General features: G+C 39.2%; 2 protein-coding genes across 15 annotated transcripts in view; one reads left to right on the forward strand and one right to left on the reverse strand.

Moving 5' to 3' along the window:
• The window catches only part of L3MBTL3 (L3MBTL histone methyl-lysine binding protein 3), a 104,806-nt gene extending 85,482 nt beyond the window's left edge, over positions 1 to 19,324 (forward strand). For 10 of the 11 annotated variants that reach the window (XM_015472852.3, XM_059889713.1, XM_005210918.5 and 7 more), the window contains 4 exons: positions 967 to 1,046; positions 13,169 to 13,338; positions 13,554 to 13,616; positions 17,487 to 19,324. In XM_015472852.3, the coding sequence (XP_015328338.2) occupies positions 967 to 1,046; positions 13,169 to 13,338; positions 13,554 to 13,616; positions 17,487 to 17,630 (457 nt within the window). In that variant the 3' untranslated portion in view covers positions 17,631 to 19,324. The remainder of the gene's footprint in view (positions 1 to 966; positions 1,047 to 13,168; positions 13,339 to 13,553; positions 13,617 to 17,486) is intronic. The other variant, NM_001076871.1, reaches the window with a different exon arrangement.
• A 1,579-nt stretch (positions 19,325 to 20,903) lies between these two features.
• Positions 20,904 to 26,409, reverse strand: part of SAMD3 (sterile alpha motif domain containing 3) — a 46,615-nt gene continuing 41,109 nt past the window's right edge. For 3 of the 4 annotated variants that reach the window (XM_024996520.2, XM_059889635.1, XM_010808543.4), the window contains exons 9-11: positions 24,624 to 24,795; positions 24,048 to 24,130; positions 20,904 to 23,834 (exon numbers count right to left, since the gene is read on the reverse strand). In XM_024996520.2, the coding sequence (XP_024852288.1) occupies positions 23,550 to 23,834; positions 24,048 to 24,130; positions 24,624 to 24,795 (540 nt within the window). In that variant the 3' untranslated portion in view covers positions 20,904 to 23,549. The remainder of the gene's footprint in view (positions 23,835 to 24,047; positions 24,131 to 24,623; positions 24,796 to 26,409) is intronic. The other variant, NM_001038083.3, reaches the window with a different exon arrangement.

Genomic DNA, 26,409 nt, shown 5'->3' on the forward strand with positions numbered 1-26,409 from the left:
TAAGAAAAGAAGTAGTGAATATATTATTTATCACATGCTTACTGTGTTGACATCGTTATGTTAAATTACTGTTGTTACAAATAGGGAATAAATAAGTGCTTCAGTAATTAAGATTATAAAACTCTTTTATATTTTGTTGGGATATTTGGCTTCAAGGGTATTTTCCCTTTTCTTAACACTGAGCAAAAGTGTGGTCTGAGTCTTCAAGAAACTAAGGATATTTGTAAGGGTAACAGCATATGAAACAACAGAACATAAGTACAGAGGATTATAAAATATTATGAAGTATTCATTTTGAACCCTGAGTATATAATAGATTAAGTTAAAATTTTTAAATCCCTGAAATTTAACTTTAAAGAAAATATACATAGCCTGGGCCTGGTTTCCTTTAAAGCCATTTTTGTCCCTGACTTCAGGGTAAAGCTCTGAATTAGGATTGTAATGGGTCCATTCCATTTTAGAGCATTCATGGCATGGTTCGATTAGCATTAGGTCATTCCTAGTCAGAAAGAGATGGAATCAGTTCAGCCTATGAATTTAACCTATTTAAGCCAGGAAAAGCTTCCTAGAATTGAGTTTGATTCTCCTGAGCAATCTCAATCTCAAATCCCAGAGCGGAGTAGTATATGGTGACTTGATTAAATGATGTGGACTTTAAAACCCTCTTTTTCCTTGAAATTGTAGTCTTACCAAACAGTGCAAGTAATATTGCTCATGAACATGTGTCCCAATTTGAAGTTGAACTATTCAGTAGCCACATTTTTCATTCTTAGCTTTCTGAACAGTGAATGAAAATTGATAATGAAGGAAATGAACATTTATAGATGTTCTTAGTATTAATTGCTTCTTAATGAAGCTAAAAATCCTTTCGAACATTTTAATGATATCATTGGTTTTTAAATTTTAAATAACAGTTTCTGAGGTGCAGTGTTGAACCATTTCTTTAAACATTTCTATTTTTCTCAGAGACCAGCGTGCTGAGGATGTCAAAGAAGACTTTGAAGAGAGAACAGAGAGTGAGCTGAGGACACCACATGAAGCCAGAGGTACCCATAATACTCTCATATTATCGATAGGTATTACGATTAATACTCAACAATCAAAACTGGAATGTAGCAGTCCCTTTTATATTAAAGACAGACTTCATCTGTTACTGCAAGCAATAAAAGTTTATTGTTCAGGATAATTTTGGTATACAATTCATAACGAGATGGATCCATCTGTGACCTGTATTTATATTCCCTTTCACATCTGTGTAGAATATTGTGTGTAGAGTTTGAATAAGGCCTTCTATTTGCTCCATGTAGTGTGTTTTTAACATTGTTGATGTTGTTTGCTTCATATGTTTCAGACTCATCTCAAAACATGTTGACATACAAATAGAAGTACTATGGTCTTAATCTAATACCTCAAAATGAAAAGAAAATCACTTGAGCAAATGTTTTAAGTTGTTCTGGAGAAAGTAACTTGTCTTATATCTTTGCTGAATAGATATTACAGTAGTTTAACTGAGCAATGAAGTTGTAATGACTGTTGTTCATAGTATAACCTGTATTTATAATTTACACATGGCTTTATAGTTACTATTTATTTTTATAAGAAAAGGTTGGCTGGATTAGGATTTTAATGATTGCCTCTGAGGACTTTGCCTGTCATGTGCTTTCTTGGGTTTAGATTATTTGTAAGATTATAGAATGACACCTAAGGACTGTTTGCCTGTAATGACCTATTCTGTAAGTGATGCTTGGATTTCCATATCTGATTTTCATAAAGCAGTAATTTATGGTTAATTTAAAAGCTGTATCCTCTGCTGTCCTCAGCATATTTTATAGTGTCTAATATTACACCATTTACAAACCCCTACGGATGGCCAGGGTTTCATCTGTGATCTCCCACCTGTCCACTGTGTAATCTTAGACATTTCACTGAACACTTTTCAGTGCTTGTTTCCTTATCTGCCAAAAGATTGATAGAGGTAGTCCCTCCCACAGTTGTTATGGGGATTGAGTACAGTAACATTTGTAACTTGCTTAGAACAGCGCCTGGTACATAATAAGTGCTGTGCAAGTATTTGATTATTTAAAATGTTTCTAGTCACTTAGAAAGGAAAAGAAAAACAATTTGTGAAGGTTTTGTCATCAAGGTATTGTGCTGCTGTGCTCAGTTGTGTCTGACTCTCTGTGACCCCTTGGATTATAGCCTGCCAAGCTTCTCTGTCCATGGCATTTTCTGGGCAAGAAGCCTGGAGTGAGTTGCCATTTCCTACTCCAGGGGATCTTTCTGACCTAGGAATTGAATTCATCTCTCCTACATTGGCAGGTGAATTCTGTACCACTAGCGCCACTTGGGTTCTTAATCCAAAGCATCAGCCTTTCTTAGTGAATGGTGGTTAGGAGCACGGCCTTCATTCTTGTCTCAGCTCCACCAGTACCAGCTGTGCGGCTGGCTCTGGGGAAAGCATTTTAACATCTGTGTCTCAGCTTCTGAGTAGTGCCCTCATCACTGGATTATTACGAGAAGTGAATGCATCAGTGGCTGCAGGATTAGCTGTAACAGCAGTGGTAATAGCAGGAGTGGTAGCCTTGTGAAGTAAGTGTCTATTGTGTGCAATTATCTGATCCCTGGAAGTTTAGATAGAGTCATGGTAAAATCTTCTGGGCTCTGAACTTTTTGAGGGAAGGATAAGGCAATGGCACCCGACTCCAGTACTCTTGCCTGGAAAATCCCATGGACGGAGGAGCCTGGTAGGCTGCAGTCCATGAGGTCGCCAAGAGTCGGACACGACCAAGCGGCTTTACTTTGATTTTTTCACTTTCATGCACTGGAGAAGGAAATGGCAACCCACTCCAGTGTTCTTGCCTAGAGAATCCCAGGAACGGGGGAGCCTGGTGGGCTGCCGTCTATGGGGTCGCACAGGATTGGACATGACTGAAGCGACTTAGCAGCAGCAAAGCAGTGATTTTCAGCCTTTTCAGTTTCTTCCTAACTTGGTGATATAATTCACTTTTCACTTGATTTACTGAGCTGATTTTGATCCTTCACCCCCCCCACCCTCAAAATAGTCTATTTAATGGAGAATTTGTTTGTTAATGTGATATGCATGGTGTTCTTTCTTTTTCATGGTAGTTTTGTCTATTCAAACTTTGCATATTTTTATCCTGTTTTTCTTGATTTGAATTACCTGAGTTTTTCTGTTTTATTATTCTTTCCAAACATTGCTAGGATTCGTATATAACCCTTTAGTCTTTTTCTCACCTACAAAACCTGTAGTTTAGTATGCATTTTATGCTGTCTTATTTTTCATTAGTGAAAGGGAGCCTCATAAAAACAAGCTGTTTTGAGAATTTTTGCACATATGTTCCTAAGTAAAATTTGCCTATTAATATCTCATCCAGTTTTAGCCTCCTAAAATGAGTTTGATAACTTCCCTTCATTTCCAGATTTTTGAAACATTTTATGTAAAACTTTCATAAAATTAATTTTTTCTGTAGTAAAATCTTTTTATCATAGTTAGCTTTTATTTAACTGCTTTCTTAGCTTTGTATTATAATTTTTTTGAAATTTTTTCCAGATTCATTCTGTTTGGAAAAGATTTGAATTTCACCTGCTGACCTTACCATATAAGAGTTTGTTGGTTTTCTTTCTCTGGACCCCATGAACCTTCAGTACAAAATGAGCTCTTATGGTATCTTGGTGATGTTGGGAATATCTCAGATCCTAGTCAGTGTGTGGATGTGTTTAGTTCTTTCTGTCCTTCTGCCTCTCAGGTATAGAGCCATGACCTAGTGTCTCAGATGAGGCTCTCTGTTAGCAGACATTGAGAGTGGTGTGTGCAGGAGTCTTGTTAGTGGTTACTCGGGAGCAATACCAGTGGGAGAGTTGAGAGAAGCAGCAGTGGGCAGAATGAGAAATTGAGTTGTGATGCAGTTACAGCAGAAGCCTCAGTTGATCCCATAAGGAATTCTGGATGAATATTGAGAATTATCTCAGATTTAGGCAGGAGAATCCCACCTTCGTATCTTTGCATTGACTACTCCTCGGATATTGGCTGAGAAGGGCAGGAACCTCCGTTTGGCTTAGGGCAGTTTCTGGAGAGGGAGGTAGCTGTGAGGCATCAGCAGTCACAAGGTAGGAGAATGAAAGGTCTCGTTTCTGAAGGGTGATTTGGGTGGCGTGCTGCAGCGTCTGCCACACTTGGCTCATACTACACGTCTGCTACACTTGGTCTCTGACTTTCCTATAAGAAAAATCAAACAAAAATGAAAAACAGTATCCTTTCACATATGTGGAGTTAGGCCAGCCAAATTAAATCTAATCTTTTGGTTTTAAACAATGAATTTGACTCCTAAATTCAATCTTCTTTCATTATTTTGCCTGAGATGTTATGAGCTTGCTTTTTTTTTTTTTTTAATCCAGAAAACTTCCTTCCGTTATCATTTTTATTATTTGGTATTGTTGCTGTTCAGTCGCTAAGTCATGTCAGACTCCTTGCAACCTCACAAACCGCAGCATGCCAGGCTCCCCTGTCCTTCACTATCTCCCAGAGTTTGCTCATATTCATGTCCATTGAGGCAGTGATGCTTTCAAACCATCTCATCCTTTGCCACGTCCTACTCCTTTGGTCTTCAATCTTTCCCTGCATCAGGGTGTTTTCCAGTGAGTCGGCTCTTTGCGTCAGGTGGCAAAGTATTGGAGCTTCAGCTTTAGCCTCAGTCCTTCCAACGAATATTCAGGGATGATTTCCTTTAGGATTGACTGGTTTGATCTCTTTGCAGTTCAGGGGACTCTCAAAAGTCTTTCCAGCATTTGAAAGCATTAACTCTGTGGTGCTTAGCCTCCAATTCTCATATCCGTACATGACTACCTGAGAAAGCATAGCTTTTACTATAATGGACCTTGTTTGGCAAAGTGATGGCTCTGCTTTTTGACTGGTAATGCCTATTATTCTTGGGTTAGATCCAAAGGATGATATTCAAAATATTTAACAGTTGGTTTGACAGCCAACACTGAACAGGACAGTTAAAACAAACACCAGCTTTAGTGCTGTAGCAGTTTGGAGGCTCCGTGGTGTACTTAGTTACAGCATCTTAGGGAAGTCCCTCAAGTGCCTGACTTCTGAGGGTGGAGGGGCCTGTTACCATCCAACGTGGAGGCATTATAATATTTCAACAACTTGTACATTTTTTGATATTCTAAGCATATATCTCAAGTTGGAATATCTTACTCTTGCTCTGTCAAGTCTGCTATTTACTGCCTTTAACATGAATTTTAATAGTGGTTTTATTTTCCTTTAATTTCTTGCACTAGCTTTTTTTTTTCTTTTTTCTTTTCATAGCCTGTTTTTGTCTTGTAGAGGTCATGTTCCCTTGTGTTTTACTAAAAATCATGAAACTCTTCTGTCAATAATTTAATGCTCCTTTCCTGATGTTTTGTGTAACTTTTTATCAAAGGCCTCATGGTGATTTTTTTTTTTAAATCATTTTTGAGTGTAGAGAAGTTTCCCCACATTTTTTGTGAAGAAACTTACCTCTCAATGCTCCCATTGGGTATGGTAGAATTCCTCTTTCACACCTGAGATTGAGGGTCAGGTAGGTATGCTGAGCTTAGTACGTGCTCCGTAGTGTTCATTCACAATGCCCTTCCCCAGGGTGGAAGCAGCCTTCCCAGATCTAGCCTGATTAGAGGGTAGCGTAGGAGACAGGAGAGAAATCCTTTTGCAATTTGTGCACTATTTAGTATAGAGGAGACTGAAAAGATCCACCTAGTCACAGCTATGGTTTCTCCAGTAGTCATGTATGGATGTGAGAGTTGGACCGTAAAGAAGGCTGAGGTCCAAAGAATTGATGCTTTCGACTTTTGGTGCGGGAGAAGACTTTTGAGAGTCCCTTAGACAACAAAGAGATCAAACCAGTCAATCCTAAAGGAAATCAACTCTGAATATTCTTTGGAAGGACTGATGCTGAAGATGAAGCTACAATATTTTGTCCCCCTAATGTGATGAGCCGACTCATTGGAAAAGACCCTAATGCTGGGCAGGATTGAAGGCAGGAGGAGGGGATGAAAAAGGATGAAATGGTTGGATGGCATTACTGACTCAATAACATGAGTTTGAGCAAACTCTGAGAGATAGTGAAGGACAGGGAAGCCTGGCATGCTGCAGCCCATGGAGTCACAAAGTGTTGGATACAATTTAGCAACTAAACAATATCAAGACTGAAAACAAGCCACCCTATATTCCTTATAGTCAGTAGGATTTAAGACTCAGTAAGCCCATGAGAGCTATTTTATTTGGAGTCTTAGAGCAAATTGATTTTTAAAAACACTTCCCCTAATAAAAAGCCTCCTACCTTGTTTCTTCTGTTATTTCAATTTAATTCCATACAATATGTGTGATTATGAACCTTTTCAACTTTTTGATGATTCCTACTGTGTTACTGAATTTGACCTTTGGAGACCTTTACTAAATACAATTCATTACATTTTTCTTCTTTCTCTATTTGCTGACTTCTATTTCCTTTACCTGAAAGATAAAATAACTCTTTTTCTCCATTGTAGGAAGGCCCATTAATAAAGGATCCTATAAATTGACCTTAAAATTTAAACTCTTGTATTCCTGGGAAAGGTGTAATTTTCTTTCCCTTTTGCAAACGTTCTTTCTCATGGATGCTGATGGGCAGAGAGAGTTGAATTATATTTTGTAATGTGCTAGATTCTTACTTGAAAAATCAGGCTTGCTTTTTGCTTCCATAGAAGTTGGTTTTTATTTTGGTTGTTAACCTTGAAATGATCCTCAAATATTTTTAATGCTTGAGTGTAGGATCTTGGAGCTAAGTTTATCCACATTCCTTGATGTTGTGATCCATTTATTCTACCCAATCAATGTTATTGTTCATCCTTCTTATATTTAGTCACCAGTGTGTAACTCCATTAAAAAGATTGGTTGACAGATGTATCCCATTTCTTCTGGCTTTTTTCCTTTCACATTAAGAGCATTTTTTTATAGACTTATGGAATATTAACTTAGAAGGGCCATTGACTCCTTTTCATTTTTGCCTTTTTATATTCAATATACTCTCAGTTATATGCCTTTCTTTCAAGATAGGAATAATTTCTCCCTTTTGCTGAGCCTTTACTATATGTCAGATAGTGGAATAAGCATTTTTAAAAATATCATGTAATCCTTGCAACAATTCAGTTGCATTGATAGCCAAAATTTAGAGCTGATTAGTGACAGAACAGGTTTTAAATCCTGGTCTGAGTGCATGCTAAGTTGCCTCAGTCATGTCCAACTCTTTGCGACCCCATGGACTGTAACCCGCTAGGCTGCTCTGTCCATGGAATTGTCCAGGTAAGAATACTGGAGTGGGTTGCCATGCCCTCCACCAGGGGATCTTCCCCACCCAGGGATCAAACCTGTATCTCATGTCTCCTGCGTTGACAGGCGAGTTCTTTCCCACTAGTGCCACCTGGGAAGCCAGTTTTATCTGACTCTTAAACTCACCCCCTTGACCATGACTCAGATGACCCAGGGCCACTTTCTGATGCTTCCACTAGCTCACAGTGGGGCTTTGGGCTTTGCCCTGACAGTGTGTTTTTCTCGTCTTCAGGATAGCTACCTCCTAGTGCTGTTTTGAAAATAAAAATGAAACAAAGCATTTGAAGATTCTGGTCTCACTTCTGTCACTGGCTTAAAGGGAGGAGAATGAGTTGGGACAAGTGGCAAGTCATGGTTGGCTTGCTGATTAGCAGTATTCAGGCTTGGAAATAGGAAGCAGAATGGAGTCTGAGTCTGAAAGCAGCGGAGAGCGTGAAGAGTACTTTTCCTTTTCTTTGGGACTTGGGCTGCCTGTGGTTCTGCTGGGGTTCTCCGGGCCCCTGACGGGAACAGTCCTGTACGATGCAGGTTCTCATGTTCTGTGATACTGAGGACATCTCTTTCTTCTAGGAGATTTCATGTTTGGTTTAGAAGGTGGTCTCTATTCTGAAGATTTATTGTCTTGATTCTATGTGAAACATTGGAGGATATATTTCTTTCAGGATCACCTTTATCAGATCTGTCTTCTCACAAGAGTTAATCTTCTACTTCACTTTTTCCTACCCTGAAGTCAAATCAAGAATTTTAATACCTATATTTGCAGCCAGAATTGACAGACATTTGTATTTGCAAACTTCTACTTTGGATAACCACATTATTTATTAAACTTCATTTCAAGGAAGTCTACAAGGATATGCTGTATTAATGTAGCCTTCCAAATTGCATTGTAAATGCTGAGTAAATTATTGCTCTGTGAATGATTTTCGTGTAAGTAGTTGTAAATGATAGAGGCAGGCCTTTACTATCCATTCATGAAGTATCAACAAAAGAAAATAGTCCTCATTTGATTGTCTAGAGAGATGAAGTAGTGGTAAAACCATACAAAGATCCACAAAGTTATTTCTCTGACACTATTCCCATCTAATATTTTCTTGCTTCCAATATTAAGGAAGCTCAGCAATTGATGTTTTAATACTATATTTCCAAAAATGCGTTAAATTGCTTTCCAGGTCATGAAAGAAAGATTTTCTTTTTTTTTTTTTTTTTGGTATGATTTTTTAGTAATAATAAATAGCTTATTCAACATCAGTCTCTGGTTTTATATAATTATTGTCGAGATAACATTTATTGTAGGATAATTAGAAAATACAGGAAATCAAATAGCAGAAAATCAAAATTACTTGTGATTTTATCTTCTAACACACCATTTTCTAAATTTTGGGCAGCATTTTGGATTTTTTAATATCTGAAATATTGTATTAGCTATTTTGTAGCCTGCAGTGTTTTAACTATGTAACATTACAACCATTTTCACATAAATATTTATACTAATTATAAAATAATATCAAATATTCCCTCTGTGGATTGATGCAGCATTATTTAATGAAGTAATCTCTAATGGATATCTAAGCTAGTTATTCCCTGTCTCTCACTATTATAAATGCTATTGCAGTAAACCTTAGTAGTGATTAGGATTAGGGGTGTGTGTGTATGTGATATAAAATTCATACAAATGGCTTACACAGCAGTTTATTTCTCTCTCACATGGAGGAAGTTCAAAGGTAGGTGCTCCAGGATTTAATGGTGCTCAATAGGATCAAAGAAATCAGGTTCCACCTATCTTGTTGCTCTGCTTTGCAGAATGTCTGTTCCCAAAGTCTTATCTTGGTCAGAGGTGTTCTAGAGGGCTGGTTACTCAATTAGTGTTCTTCCCTGGAAGGAAGGAGGGTTAGGGTGAGAGAGTGGGGAGAAAAAGTTTGACCATATACCTTTAGTAAATTTTCATCTTGGGAAATGTCAAGAAATACAGAATACTCCTTAAAAAGTAATATTTTTCATGTAGGTAAGCAGTTTGAGAGGAAAGTGATAAGAAATCTGACCCTTATAAAATGATGGTGGCAGAAATGTCTTGCAGAATTAAAGGCTTTGTGCTCTGAAGCACATTGTACACATTCAGACCTACTCTTCCCTGCTGTTCTCACTGAGCCAGCTACTTGAGCCAAAGTCTGTGCACGTTTATTTGAATGTATATCACATATTCAAATAAAAAATCTGGAGTCATGTTTCTGTGCATTTCAAGGGATTTGGCTCATAATAGATTTTCAGTAGAACAGGATGAGGACCTAAAACCTTAAATCCAGTTATGTGAGATTTGCTGGATGAAATGTGGAAAGAAGGACCATGAAGGGTTTTTTATAAAATATTTGAAGAATTGAAATGTTTCACGGGGAAACAGTTTTCTATATAAGCTCACTCAGGAAGAACCAGGGCTAGTGGATGTTAGCTCCAGTAAGACAGATTTTTTTTTTTTCCAAATTCAGCATAGTGACTTTTCTAACATTCAGAGCAATTCAAATTTAGATTAGGCTAGTTTAAGAGAAAAGTTATTCAAGATCAACAGTAGAACAGTAGGAAATAGGTTGAAAAAAAACTGTACCCCTAGGCTTCCCTGGTGGGTCAGTGGTAAAGAATTCGGCTGCCAATTCAGGAGACATGGGTTTGATCCCTGATGCAGGCAGATCCCACATGCTGTGGAGCAGCTGAGCCTGTTTGCCACAACTATTGAGCCTATGCTCTGGGTCTCCTGAGCCACAACTACTGAAGCACACATGCTGTAGAGCCCATAGTCTGAAACTAGAGAAGCCACTGCAGTGAAGCCTGCACACTGCACCTACAGAGTAGCCCTGCTCACTGCAACTAGAGAAAAGCCCATGCAGCAAAGAAAACCCAGTGCAGCAAAAAAAAAAAAAAAGAAGAAGAAGAAGAAATAAAAATAAAATTTCTAGGCAGATCCAGTGGCTTAGATGGTAAAGAATATGCCTGCAATGCAGGAGACCTTGGTTCGATGCCTGGGTTGGGAAGATCCCCTGGAGAAGGGAATGGCAACCCACTCCAGTATTCTTGCCTGGAGAATCCCATGAGCACACTGCAATTGCAGAGCAGCCCTGTATACTGCAGCTAGAACAAGGCCATGCAGCAAAGAAGACCCAGCACAGACAAAAAAAATAGATAAATAAAAATAAAATTTTATATTGTACCACTTATAATAGCAACAGAAAGCCTCAGATACATGAGAATAAACTTAACAAAAGAGATGCAAGGCCTCTACACAACAATGATAGAACATTGAAGAAGGATATTAAAGAAGATCCAGAGAAATGAAGAGAGACACTTTGTTCTGGGGTTGGAAGACTTGATATTGTGAAGATGTTGTCTCTCACCAAATTGATGTATATTCAGTGATAATTCTAGTCTAAATCCTAGCATTTTTGTTTTTAACAAGCCCATCCTAAAATTGGCAGTGCAAAGGGGTGAGGATAGTCAAGGCAATCTTGAAGAAGACCTAGATCACAGACATCAGTACACTTATAAAATGGGGGTTGTCAAAATCCATGGATTGGTATAAAGACACCAGTGGAACAGAATCAGAAATCTTTAGTAGCACATTTATATTTATTTTAAAGTTGGAACTGTAGTACAACAGGGAAAGGATTTCTTTTCATTCAGTCATGGTTGGGCAATTAGAAATCCATGTGGAAGACTCATCCTTACCATACACAATAATGCCATTTGTAGCAACGTAGATGGATCTAGAGATACTGTGTGAAGGAAACCAGGGAAAGAAAAACACCATAGGACATCCCTTATATGCGTAATCTAAAAAGAAATGATACAAATGGACTTACTTAAAAAATAAAACAGACTCACAGACTTAGAGAACAGCCTTATGTTAATCAGCAGGAAAGGAAGAAAGGAAAGGATAGTTATGGAGTTTGGAATCAACATGTACACACTGCTGTATTTAAAATGGATAACCAATGAACCTACTGTATAGCTCAGGGAACTCTGCTCAATGTCTTGTGGCAGCTTGGATGGGAGGGGAGTTGGGGAGAGAATGGATACATGTATAGGTAAAAAAAAAATTTTAATATATGAACTCATTTTATAACAACTTAAAAAAAGATTGTCAAGTTTGTTATCAGACAATTACAGTTGTAACCACAAGTGTAGCACAACACACTCACTAAAATGAATACAATAAGAAAGACAGTACCACGTGTCGGTGAGAGTATGGAACATGTGCAACACTTTTACACTGTTAGTTGGTGTGTACTGCACAGCTGTTTTGGAAACTGGCAGAATTTGCTGAGGCTTAAAGTACACAAATGCTATATCCACAAAGCCGCACTCTTCAGTATATATGCAACAGAAAGGTATTCATATATTCAAAAAAAGATACATACAGGAGTGTTCACAGCAGCACTGTTGGTCATAGCCAAAACTTAGAGACAACTCAAATGTTCATCAGACTATTAATTGTGAAATAGTCGTAACAATGAAAACCCATACAGCAAAGAGCAGGTCAGCTACAACTACGTACCGCAATGTGGATGAATTGCACAAACTGTTGAGAGAAAAAAGCCAGATACCAAATGGAATTTTCATCAAACTGCAGTTCAGAACCAGGGCAAAAAGCAGTGGTGTTAGAAGTTGGGGCAGTGGTTTCTCTGTGGCATGGGGTATGATTGCAGGGGATTCTGGGTGTGCTGCCCACTTCTGTTTCTTGCTGAGCTGGTGGGTAGACGGGAGAATTAAGTATGAGGGAGGTGCCTTTCTTCTGAAGGGCTTTGAGTTAAGTCGTTTTCAGGAAAGATTTCTTTTCTGAAGGATCTTATGCTATGCTAGGCTAAGTCACTTCAGTCGTGTCCAACTCTGTGCGACCCCATAAACGGCAGCCCACCAGGCTCCCCGTCCCTGGGATTCTCCAGGCAATAACACTGAAGTGGGTTGCCATTTCCTTCTCCAATGCATGAAAGTGAAAAGTGAAAGTGAAGTCGCTCAGTCATGTCCGACTCCTAGCGACCCCATGGACTGCAGCCTACCAGGCTCCTCCGTCCATGGGATTTTCCAGGCAAGAGTACTGGAGTGGGGTGCCATTGCCTTCTCTGGAAGGATCTTAGGAGATAATGATTAACAAACTCTGTCAAGAGTCCCAAGGACAAATAATCATTTATTTAAAAGGCTGTTTAAAAGAATTGGAGAAAACTAGGTTTGGATAAAGGCGTTTGCATTTGTTTTATTTTTATTGCAATAATTTCATATCCATTTTCAAAAAAGATAAGGTGGCTATTTAAAAAGTCAGTGTAATTAGTAAATAGAAATTGGAAGAACAAAGCAGAGATGAGATAAAAGGAGAGAACAGGTATGGTATCTACAGGGTAATCTCAGTAGATGGACTTGAACATACTTTCCTTTTACTTCCAGGACATCCAGAGGCAAAAGAGAACCAACTATAATTTCCTAGGTTGAGAGTTATTTTCTTTGTCACTAAAGCTCCGGTGCAGATTTCTTCCCTGAAGTATTAAAAAGGCAACACTTACTGATGTAATGGTACATGTCTTCAGAAATGGCAATATAACAAACGTGTCAGTTGAGTTTTAGGTTGTTTCTTATGATGACCTTCGGTAAAAATGAAGAGAGTGTAATTACTCAGTGAATGTAATGCTGAACCAGTGCTTTTACCTGGTATTCCTGCCACTTGTGGTTTGGGGGTGTCACATAGCGTTGGGGTATTTTTTTTCTTTTTTTTTGCTACTTTTCAGAGAGTGAGTTCACATTGTTTCTGTCAACCAGGTGCCCGGGAAGAAAGCAGCGTACAGCAGGCGCAGCGTCGGTCGGCCGTCTTTCTGTCCTTTAAGTCCCCAATTCCATGTCTGCCCCTGCGCTGGGAGCAGCAGAGCAAACTTCTCCCCACGGTGGCTGGCATTCCTGCCAGTAAAGTTTCTAAATGGAGTACGGATGAGGTAGGTTTTACTTTCGTTGTCTGCCAGGGACCTGACATAGGAATACCAGCTTAAGGAGAGGGCAACATGAATGCGTATGGGGCTTAGTCTTTTTTTTCTAAGAAGAAATTATTCTGAGAGAAACAATGACAACATAGGTTGGATATTTGGAACCTGTACCAGTTAGAGTCTGGCTTCTGTTTCAGAACTGGAATTTTGATCTTATTTTTTAACAGGTGTCAGAATTCATACAGAGCTTACCTGGATGTGAAGAACATGGAAAGGTATTTAAAGATGAAGTAAGTGTTCAACTGAATTGCAGTATGTTTCTTAATGGGGGACACAGCACTGAAATGCAGTGAATAGTGAAATATTCTCAATTGGCAGAGGAGGGAAGAAATGGGTTATGTTGCAATTGACAAAGTGATACTGAGTTGTCTAACAAGCAGTGTTAATCAGTTGTATAAAAACATGTAAGATGAGGAGTAAAGGAAATGTTTGTACCATTTTATGATGCCCCACAGCAGTAGCACTAAACTCATTATTTAAAAAAAAACACAAAACTTACTAGCATACATTTATGTAGTATATAGCACAGAAAGAAACCAAAGCAGGAAATAAGCAACGTTTCATTTTTAATAAAGTGAAACTAGTTCCCGTTATTTAATTTTCAAGTGTCATTTTAACACCAAGATTAACTTCATTTGATGCTTATAATTAATATTACCATTATTGCTAAAACAGTCCCTTCGATCTTACACATTTCTCATGTTGTTTATACTAACTGACATGCATTACATTTATTAACATCTGCCATTGGAAGTGGAGAAGGAAATGGCAACCCACTCCAGTGCTCTTGCCTGGAAAATCCCATGGACGGAGGAGCCTGGTAGGCTGCAGACCATGGGGTCGTGAAGAGTCAGACACGACTGAGTGACTTCATTTTCACTTTTCATTTTCATGCATTGGAGAAGGAAACGGCAATCCACTCCAGTGTTCTTGCCTGGAGAATCCCAGGGACGGGGGAGCCTGGTGGGTTGCCGCCTTTGGGGTCGCACAGAGTCAGACACGACTGAAGCGACTTAGCAGCAGCAGCTGTTGGAAGCTTATTTTATTAGTTTTTTTCATCTGTCTGTCCAAAACTTCAATGTAAGGGATGATTAATAATGATACCACCTCTAGTGAGCATTAGGACAAAAAGAAATTCGACCTCTAACTACACTAGAAGCTGGAGACTCTTTTCACTAGAGAACTTTAGATATAAGCCACTTGCCTGTCAGCTCCTCCAAGCAGAACAGTCCATTATCACGTGATCTTGGCTCCCAGAAGGTACAGTGAGGACTAAGTCATCTCAGAAGTCTTTGTCCCACATCTGCTGTCCGCAGTAATAAGTTATCTTGTTTGTGCCTGTGTTTAGCCTACACTGTTCAAAATGGCACATTTTCTGTTAAGAACATTGCAACAGAGTAAGAGTGTCAGGACTGCCAAGAATTCAGCCACCAGTCGCCAGTGTCAATATACTATTAGCTATCATTTATGCTGTATGTGGTTGCCTGTGAAAATGCACAAGGATCTGATTTTCATCAGCCTTTTTCTGACTTATGTTCTTATTTCAGAAATGTTGTTTTCTTTCTAGTGGATCTTTAATTTGCAGTTACTCAGATTTTGAGCTTCTTAAGGCCCAAGTCCTAAGTGTCTTTGTGTTCCTCTCAGTCGATTTTCTATCCCTAAGCAGACTTATATACCTGCAGGGAGCCATTGTTCTTTCTTTGAAAGAACCTTTGAAAATGATGCAACAGTTTTAAAAATAAATTTCTAGTACATATATTTTATAAACACTACTTTTGGTTCTGTTGATGTCTAGACAGTCCGTATAGATTGCTCTGTTATTTAGTTAAATTAAGGTTCAAATTCACATGATATGTTATTTCTTTGAATAACTTCTTTCTTCATATTATCTTTGGAGACACTCCTCAGGCACCAACCCGATAGCCTGAGGCAGAGCCTTCTTTTGAAGAATGAGGCAGTGAATGTTCTCTGTTCACGTGTCATTCATACGTTCATTCCGCTCTTCATTCATCCTGTGAACTCTTGTTAAATGCCTGCCATGTGTATGTTGCTACATGTGATGCTGTGGTGAGAGGGTTAATTCAGAAGCAATAGGACATGATCCTTGCTCTCAAATGTCTCACCAGGTCAGCAGGCGTGGGGTTCGAGTCCTAGACGAAAACCAGAAAGCAAATCTAAAGTCTTGTAATTCATCTCTGAAAGGCAAATTTGCAGTGCAGGTGTGGGCTGTTACCTGAAACCATCCTTGACTTCTGTTTCTCTTATACACTCCACATATAATCAGTTGAAAAACCCTATTGGGTGTATTTTAAAAGCATGAGGATTCTAGCTCTCTCTCCACCACGACCTCTATGGTCAGAGTCACTGTCATCTGCCAGTTGGATTAAAGCAGTAACTTCTAGCCAGCCGCCTTGCTTCTACTTCTGCCCTTCTAGAATTTATTTCCAGCATAGCTGGGCTGATTCTGCTAGAGCGTTAAGTCAGATCACGTCTCTCCTCAGTTCAGATCCTTCTGGTAGTTAAATCAGAGTAAAAGCCAAGATCCTCACCAGGGGTACAGTCTGACACTCCATTGCCTCTCTCACCGTCTGACCTCTTTGTCCTCTGCCCTCTGCTGACACCGTTCCACACACAGACGACCTTGCCGTTCCTAGCATTATCCAGACACACACCGGCTTTCCTGTCTGTCTGGCACGCTCTTCCTCTAGGTGTTCACATGGCTCACTCCACTTCTCAGTGTCCCATCCCAACTGTCCTCCTTCAGACTGCCACCTCCCACCCTGGACTCCACTGCCCACTTACATCCTCAACCAGCAGTTTTCTCATGGCACTAATCACCTTTTAGAATTATTAATTCCAATTTGCTTGTTATGGCTTTTCTTATAGTCTACCTCCTACTCCTAAAATGTAAACTGTACAAGGAGTTTTTGTTTGCTGATTTTGTTTTTATCTGTTTTAGTCTCTGCTGTATGCCCAGCCCCAAGAATAATACTTAGAATATGTGCTCGGTCGTGTCTGACTATTTGTGACCACAGGGACTGTAGCCCGCCAGGCTCCTCTGTCCATGGGGATTCTCGAGGCAAGAATCCTGGAATAGTTTGCCATTTCCTCGTCCAGGATCTTCCCGACCCAGGGGTCAAACCCAGGTCTCTTGTGGCTGCTGAATTGGCAGGCAGGTTCTTTACCACTAGCACCACCTGGGAAGCCCATTTAAAATATAATGGGTACGTAATACATTTTTGTTGAAGGAATATATTCATCCCTTTACGCCCTGAGAAAGACATTCAAAGAGCAGGTCGCTGTAATTTGTGGAGTTAAAACATTGGAAGAGAACCACGAGTACACAGTGGAAAGAGTAATGAAACGGGAGGCAAGAACCCCAAGTTCCAAGTCTTCCTTCAGAGTTTTGGGCCTTTAGCAAGATACTTAATATCTGGAGTTAGAACAGTTTATATGCATTACGAAAGCATAAACAAAAAGTAAACCTAGCAATATATCGCAGTAATTACTGTTTTTAGAAAGTCGTTTCTTAATTTACTTCTTTCCACCTGAGGTTATCCTTATGGCTGCACATCAAAGCAGCTTGTGAGAAACCCGTTTTCCTGTGGGTTGATTTTTTCAGATGAATAAATTTGACTTTGCTCACAGTCCCTATTTGGGGTGTTATCACATATATGGGTCAGGGTTTCGTACGTAGCAGAGCGGCTCCCTCGCTGCGATCTACTGAAAGTCAGCCCTCGACACAAGGGTTTGTTTAGGGCTTCCCTGGTGGCTCAGAGGTTAAAGGGTCTGCCTCCCATGCAGAAGACCTGGGTTTGATCCCTGGGTTGGGAAGATCCCCTGGAGAAGGAAATGGTAACCCACTCCAGTATTCTTGCCCGAGAATCCCATGGACAGAGGAAGCCTGGTAGGCTACAGTCCACGGGGTCGTACATATAAGAAAGATCTACTTATCAGGAAATGTTTGTACACCTGAACTCCCTGTCTGTGTTGTTCTAGTGTTGCATGTAGAAAACAGCTGATAATTTAACCTTGAATATGTCCCACGACCCTGTGTCCAATCAACTCACAATCTTTTGTCTTTTTTCCTCTCCTTTTAGCAAATTGATGGAGAGGCATTTCTGCTTATGACCCAAACAGACATCGTGAAAATTATGAGCATTAAGTTGGGCCCAGCGCTCAAAATTTTCAATTCTATCTTGATGTTCAAAGCCGCAGAGAAGAACTCTCACAATGAACTTTGAAGGTGGTGAATTTTGAATACCATCAGCTTTCTGCTTTAAAGCTCATATTTTACTCAAAGCACAAAGACAGTTGTAACTTCTAAGTGAGAAGTCTCCAAAAATCTAAAGAGCAATGCTATCAGATTATTTATATTCCTCAAGAGACAATATATATGAATTCTTACAAAAGTGCTTGAGCTTTTAACCAGGTACTGTCTAACAACAGTCATCTTTCGGTTCTGTTCACTGAGCTAAATTTATCTTTGTAAATCTTTTTGAGGCTGGGGGGGGTGGGGGGAAGGGGGACTTCATTAATTATTTATGGAAAAAGTGGGGGGGCAGAGTAAGAACTTTTGGCATTTTGTAAACATTGTTGAATTCTCTTTCATGTACACTGTTTCTTTTTCAATACTTTCAGGAACCTTTTTTATATAATCAAACTTCAACTTAAACCAAATTAGTCAAAACCTGGCTAAGTGTAGCCAGTGGGACTGTTACCTGTATTGTTAATTCTGTGCCATATTTTGAATTGCAACATTATGCTAAGTATAACTTTGCAAGTCATGATATTGCCTAACTGCTTGTCCTGATTCATTGAGGCTGAATAGTTGTAAAAATTACCTTCCTTTAAATCAGTGTTTTTACTTTTGCACGCAATTATGAAATGTTAAACAAATTACTTTCACCAGCATCTTGACTATAATTACCAAAAACGTGTATATAAATAATGGAATTTAAAAAATAAAATATATAAACATAAATAAGGTGATGTATTTGAATGGCATCAGTCTCATGCATTGTGGTACCCTGTGTTTACAGGATTCCAGTGATATCAAAGGAATACACAGTTATATTTGAAGGGGGCGCTGTTTGTATGATCTTGAACTATTTATGAGATTATATTGAGCTTTTCTGTAATTGTCATTGAAATAACTGTGGTGCTTTGCAGAGGTGAAGGGATCGTTCTGTCGATGTAAACACTAATCCCAAAAGAGCTCTGTCTTAGACCTTGCAGTGTCCTCCAAACCCAAAGGTTTTCTTCAGTGTTGGCTAAAGAGAGAGTGTATAGATTTTACTGAAGAGGCAAGATTTGAGGGTGCAACCCCAGTTGAGGCAAACATTCTAAATGCTCACAAATCAGGAAGTGACTTCCTAAAGCTGCATTTTGGAGAGACCCTCTTCTCCATAGAAGTGTTTGCCTCAGGATAGAAGCGTACAGATGCACTTTAATTGAAAGCCCTTGATTCCCTTTAAACTGAGAGCTGGTAGTGTTTCTTTTGCAAGAATGCATTTCCAACGCAAAAGGTAAATTATTTTATCAGCCTATGTATGTAACTTCTATTTCCAGGATTGGATATTTATCCAAGGACTATTTTAAAAGTAGAAAGTAAGTTTGTAGCATGTTGTCTGGATTCTGGGGAAAGTTTCACTTTCTCTGTAGTTGCTCTCATTTGTTCTCATGTAGGATTCCCTTGCATCTGCCCTGCCCCACACACCCTGTCGGAGTCTGTCGTGGTCCTTTGCTTTTGTTGTAGTTCAAGGTAAAACAGGGCCCATGAAATCTGCCATGGCCCCTTCGTTTCTTTGCATGAGTCTGCTTAAAAAAAGTTTTTCGTTGTTAGTTTTTCTTTTCTTTATGTTTTGTTCAGAGTTTGTACGTTCAAGTTGCACTTGTTATACCTGACATGAATAAAATAAAATCTTAATTGCAGATACCTTTTCTACATACGTATGATTCTTAAAAATAGACGGGGTGAATGAGAGCAGGAGTAATATCAAACGTATGGCATTAGATAGCTGTGTGATGGAGCTCCAGGGTTCAGAGCTATTTGTCAGGCTATGTCCCAGATGATGTGAAGAGTGACAAAAAGGAAGAAAAAAATTTAAAAATGTTATTGTTAGGTCGAGTAGGCTTCACACACATTGAAGACTTCTTTTTTAAAGCATGTGTTGTGAAAAAAAGAGCCTTTAAATCTTACTGAAAACATCCACTTATTCTGAGAAGCATGTTGTTTGTGTTCAAGGCAAGATATTAAGCATCCCTGTTAGGGTGGAACAGTCTACCAAAAGAAGTGGAAAGCTTTCACCATTCCATCCCTGGGATATGCTCTAAGAATGGACTGAGTTTTAACAGAGGAAATAGGGAGCCCATGGTGACGGGGAGGTCCCTGAAATGAGAGAAGCAGGTTTGAGGTAAGACAAAAGGGAAAGATAAGAAATGTGGACCTTGACAGGACCTTCCCATCAGAAGGCATTTTAAAAAACTTACAAATACTCTATGAGCCAAAGGAGTCCTGCCTGGAGGTTAACATATTATCCCAGGCTGCCATTTTGCAACTTTTGGGTTCAGTGGATTCAGCCTCCAAAGAAAATAGGGTTAGGTTGGTCAAGCAATATTGAATATTTGCCAAGTGGCATGGCCATGCTGGACATTAGAAATAGATACACCACTGAAGAATGAATTTTATGGGACTCTGCCCTCACGGTCAGCTCATGTCTGTCATGTTCAAAGCCAAACTTCACTGCAGTTTACCTGCAGCTAGCTCCACCTCTCTCTCTCTACCCTCAGCCCAAAGGAGCAAAGAGAGGCTTTCATTCAAGGCTCTTAAAAAAAAAAAAGGTAATACACAGAATTGAAAGAGACATGTGTACCCCAATGTTCATTGCAGCACTGTTTATAATAGCTAGGACATGGAAGCAACCTAGACATCCATCAGCAGATGAATGGATAAGAAAGCTGTGGTACATATACACAATAGACTATTACTCAGCTATTAAAAAGAATCCATTTGAATCAGTTCTAACGAGGTGGATGAAACTGGAGCTTATTATACAGAGTAAAGTAAATATCAGAAAGAAAAACACCAATACAGTATATTAATACATATATATGGAATTTAGAAAGACGGTAATGATGACCCTATATGTGAGACAGCAAAGGCGATACAGATGTAAAGAACAGACTTTTGGACTCTGTGGGAGAAGGTGAGGGTGGGATGATTTGAGAGAATAGCATTGAAACATGTATATTACCATATATGAAATATATCACCAGTCCAGGTTTGATGCATGAGACAGGGTGCTCAGGGCTGGTGCACTGGGATGACCCTGAGGGATGGGATGGGGAGGGAGGAGGGTGGGGGTTTAGGATGGGGAACACATGTACGCCCATGGCTGATTCATGTGAATGTATGGCAAAAACCACTACAATATTTTAAAGTAATTAGCCTCCAATTAAAATAAATAATTTACAAAAAAGGTAATACAAATGAAACATATTTACAAAACAAAGACTCAGACTTAGAAAGCAAATTTATGGTTACCAAAGGAGAAAGGTGAAGGGAGAGATATTGGGAGTTCGGGACTTATGTGTACACAGTGCTATATTTAAAATAGTTAACCAACAAGGTCCTACTGTGTAGTGCAGGGAACTCTGCTCAATATTCTGTAATAACCTAAGTGGGAAAATAATTTGAAAACAAATAGATACATGTGTATTTATAACTGAATCACTTGGCTGTACACCTGAAACTAATACAGTATTAATCAACTATACTCCAATCCAAAGTAAAAGAAGAAAAAATTAAAAAGGCCAGCCATAGAAATTGTGGGCCTCCAAGGGAAAGGACTCTTTTAGAACTTTGTAAATTCATTCTGGAGAAGAGGAATAAGAGTGAAACTTAAAAAATGGGAGTGGGGAGGGAATAATTGGGAGAAATAAAAGAAACTTCATAAGGAACTAAAAGCGCATTGTAATGAAAGGCAAGAAATGGAAACTGTAAAATAGGGACTGGTTATGCAGAAATATACCAAATTGTTCTTGCCTGTCCATTCTCATATAAGCAATGAATAATCATTGCAGAGGTGGGCAGCTGATCTCAAATTTTCTTTTTTCCCACTGGCTTAAGCATTTTAATGAACAGAGATAAAGATACTAGTATTTTGCAGTATTTCTAGAGATGTGTTATAAAAATTTCTTCAATAATATGAAAACTTCTTAAACTTAAAAAAATAATTGGATGCAATAACCCAGAAAATGTCCATTGCACTGTGATGCCGTATTAGCACACTTAAATTCTTCAGTCTTTTAAACCAATCAATTCTTTCAAAACTGAGTAACATCAAGATTGTGGTGATAACAGCAAGGGGCACCTTAAAATCATAATGTTTGATAAATTACAATGTAGGACTCGGGGCTGGATGAGGCACAGGACTACGGCTCCTGAGAGAGACTGGAGAGCTGATCTGCTGCTGCTGCTAAGTCGCTTCAGTCGTGTCCAACTCTGTGTGATCCCAGAGATGGCAGCCCACCAGGCTCCCCCGTCCCTGGAATTCTCCAGGCAAAAACACTGGAGTGGGTTGCCATTTCCTTCTCCAGTGCATGAAAGTGAAAAGTGAAAGTGAAGTTGCTCAGTCATGTCCGACTCCTAGCCACCCCATGGACTGCAGCCTACCAGGCTCCTCTGTCCATGGGATTTGCCAGGCAAGAGTACTGGAGTGGGTTGCCATTGATCTAGGAAGGGCCTAACTTGGAAACTGTAAGCTGGGGCCGTGGGAGTGAAAAACCAGGTTCTTATTACAGATCCAAACTAGCCCATGGGGCAACCAAGGCATATGAGAACACTGGAGGTCAAAACGAGGGAAAACCAGAAACCTTGTGGTGAGACAAGAACCAGCCATATCTCTGTATCTCAAGGGAAGCAGAGGAAGAGGAATATGGGTCACCGATGATCAAAACCCGTGCCAGCGAGACCATCCAGCAGTGAGGAGGCCTCAGGAACAGCCACAGTTCTCCACAGATAGGATGGAAGGAAACCTAAACACCCTGCAGGGCAGCTGAGCAGGCGAAAAGAGGAACTGGGGAGCTGTGTGCCGTGCTAAGTTGGTTCAGTAGTGTCTGACTCTGCGACCCTGTGGACCATAGCCCACCAGGCTCCTCTGTCCACGGGGATTCTCCAGGCAAGAATACTGGAGTGGGTTGCTATTCCCATCTCCAGGGGATCTTCCTGACCCAGGAATTGAACCTTTGTCTCAGCTATGTCTCTTGCATCGGCAGGGTGGGGCAGGGTTTACTACTAGCACCACCTGTACATCTTAAAATGCTGAAGTTCAAAATGTTTCCAAACAGTGCTCAAACCAAATGGACAGAACCACAGGCCACAAATGTGCAGCTCCTGGGCATTCAGTTCAGTTCAGTTGCTCAGTTGTGTCTGACTCTTTGTGACCCCATGGACAGCAGCACACCAGGCCTCCCTGTCCATCACCAACTCCCAGCGCTTACTCAAACTCATGTCCATCAAGTCGGTGATGCGATCCAACCATCTCATCCTCTGTCGTCCGTCCCCTTCTCCTCCTGCCCCCAATCCCTCCCAGCATCAGGGTCTTTTCCAATGAGTTGGCTCTTTGCGTCAGGTGGCTTAAGTATTGGAGCTTCAGCGTCAGCATCAGCACTTCCAATGATTATTCATTCAGGACTGATCTCCTTTAGGATTGACTGCTTGGATCTCCTTGCAGTCCAAGGGACTCTCAAGAGTTTTCTCCAGCTCCACAGTTCAGAAGCATCAATTCTTCAGCAGTCCTAGGCATTAAGTCTTTCAAAAGTGGACATATTGCCTTAAGTTCAAGTCATACCCTAATTTGAAGGATTTTAAGAAAATGTGAAGCATAGTGTCTTTTAAAAACTATGCCCCCTTGAAAGTGTTAACTTGGATTGGAATTTCTTAAAACTTGAAATAAACAGCTCTTTAAGTCATATTTTATTACAGAATTTCAATAAAGAATTTGTGTCAAAGTGTAAAGGTAGAAGGCATTAATATTCATTTGAATCTCAGTGACAAGATGATTTTTCTAATATTAATACCTACCTCTACTAAATCAAAACAATGGTTAATAGTTTCAGCCACCCCAGAGATCCATTCTGCTTAAATATTTGGCATGCTGTTAAGTGACTGGATGTTGAAATCCTACTTCCTTTTCCTTTTCTTTCATAGAAGGAGAATATGGACTGTGCACATCAAAAATCAGTGTCTCTAGGAAGTTGAGGGTTTGAGACAGTCTTCTTGGACACTCAATCCCAAACACATGGAAGGAAGCTATGAGAGCAGCCAAAGCTGTAATACAGTCATCCACCTTTGTGAGTCTCTCTTTTTCTAAATACAAAGAAAATTCACAGACATCCATGTTGAAAGGGTTCTTAACTTCTAACACAGGCGTGGACACTTGCACCTGAATAAAAAAGATTACAGTCACTACCCCGTGGTATGTAAAATAGCTCAATAATACAATGTGCCTCAATTTAACCATGATATTACAATAAACGCACTTGTTACAATTAGCATATTTGTAAATATGACAAAACATAACTTTAAAATAGGCCACCATCCTGCTTCAATATATCGTATTAAACATCAAACCAATGATCACTGATGTACTGCATACCTTGTCATTCACAATGACAAAAAGGCTGGAATCCTCCCCAAAAACATCTGGTAGGAGTAAACAAGTGGCTGTCATCTTCATATCTGTCAAAGCAAACATATTTACAGTCCAAGTAAATGTTGTAAGTAAAGCCAGTATTAAAAGGTGTGGTTTTTTGGTTGCTGTTACTTACCTTCTAAAGAACAAACAAGCTTTCTTATATCTTAGTTCCCCTAATATTTTTTTTAAACAACATCCCCATGTAGTAAACATTCAAGATCTCCTGTTCTGCCCTCCATATTACAGCCAAGAGGAGGCAAGATTTCTGTACTCTCTGTCCATCTGCCAGAATTATTTCATTGTACTTAACCTGTGGTCTGTAAATTACCTTCTATATGAAATTAACAGGTTACTAGTTTCCTAAATATTATATCACGTATACTTTTAAAATCTATTCTTAAGCTCCTTCTACTTGAGAAATTATTTTTTCTTCCTCACGTATTTTTTCACTAAATTCTACAAAATATAGCTTTCCTAATTATCCTAAATTATACAGGTAACTGAGACCAGATCACCCTATCCCCCAGGTTTACTAACGTTTCAACATGTCTTCATCTGTATGCTGTTCCATCTTTTCTTGCAATGCAATATAGATTGGGTTGTCCACCAATGAAAGAGAAGTCAGTATATTTTCTGAATAGGATTCCAAAATGTGCCTTGTTTTCTTAAAAATATCTGTTCTTGTAAGAAGCTGGAATTCTCTGAAGAGCTGAAAAAAGAAAAAGATCACAAGAGAAGCTAACCTATGGACTACAAGGAATTAAATTACTCTGTAGAATTACATTAAGTTTTGAATGCTAGTTTATATACTAGATATTGGATTAATTTTAGTGGAGAAGTAGACGTAAGACAGAGGAGGAGAAAAGAGTGGAAGCCTGAAATAAACAGAAAAAGATAAATAGTGGACATGACAAACATCTAAGCATGCAGAACTAAATCTAGATACAGACTCAAGCAAATGAGGGTAACAAAGTAATTGGGGGAAAGAGCAAACAAAAAAGAAATCCCTCCTCAATGAATGCAATGAATATTTTGGCTGTCTGTGTCACCCAGCCGAAATTCTAGGATCTTACACTTCCTTACTACATTGTTGTTTTGGCACTCCAGGAAGAAGCACAAGAAGAAATCTATCCGATTTTAGGAAGCAAACCTTGAAAAAAATCCCTAACCCTATTATCCTAAAGGGAAAAGAGCTTTAGAGACACTGTAACATCAGACAGAAATAAAGGATGAAAAACAATCTACGAGATTCGATTACGAGATGAAAGCAAAACCAGTTAACCTGTATGGAAACCTCTTTACTCAGAATCACTTTTTCCTGCAACCACCTAAATTCTTCTCTTGGGAGAGTTCCAGCACCACTCCCTCCCAATTTTTTTTTTTTTTTTTTGACAGAGTGACATTATAAAACTCATCACCCACACTAAAAGGAATTATGTAGTCATTACTTTCCCTAAAACTCCATAAAAAATAGTTATATGCTACCCACTGGGTCTCATTGCTTCTTGAATGTTTTGGTGGATCATAAATTGCCCAAAGATTAGGTCTGAAAGTTATCAGAAAACTGGAATGCACATCCTCATAAAGGCATAGCAACTCTGCTATCAGGCAACCCTCAGTGGGCACTAATCTGTATTAATACCCTAAAAAGAAACTCTCAGAGAGCAGGGAGATGTGAAGTGAAACACAAGGAGGGTAGAGAGTCCACTTTCTTGGGTGCAGAATCTAGGAATTTCTTTAACTTTTTTAAAAAAAGAGAATTTCAGGTTGACATTAAAGTTGCAGAAAGAGTAAATAGAGGTCACAAATGGCCTTCATGCAACTTTGCCCAAGGCTAACATTTCTGACTGATTTGAAAATAAGCTGTAGACAGGATGCCCTCTTAACCCTTAATTCTTCATTGCATATTATTATTCCTTGTACTTAAGAATTACAAGGACACTATCCTACAGAACAACAGCATAACCATAAAAATCAGGAAAATCTAATCCACAGACCCTATTTAAACTTTCCAGTTGCAATCATGCTCTTTACAAATCTCAGATTTAATCTAGGAACACATGAGATTTAGATATGTTTCTTTGGTCTTTCAGTCTGAAACAGCATCTCAGTTTTCCTTAAATTTCTTAACATACTTGAAAAGTAGAAGCCAATTACTTGGGAGAACACCCCCTCATTCCAGGTTCATATGATGTTTCTTCATGATTTACATATTTTTTAGCCAGAATGCTGGCACTTCTCCATCAGGAGGATGGTTGTTGGTCCCATTATTGAAGATAGTAACTGATTGCTCGGGTAAAATGGAATCTTCCAGGTTAATTCA

This window comes from Bos taurus, chromosome 9 (genome assembly GCF_002263795.3).
Source record: "Bos taurus isolate L1 Dominette 01449 registration number 42190680 breed Hereford chromosome 9, ARS-UCD2.0, whole genome shotgun sequence".
NCBI classification, from domain to species: Eukaryota; Metazoa; Chordata; class Mammalia; order Artiodactyla; family Bovidae; genus Bos; species Bos taurus.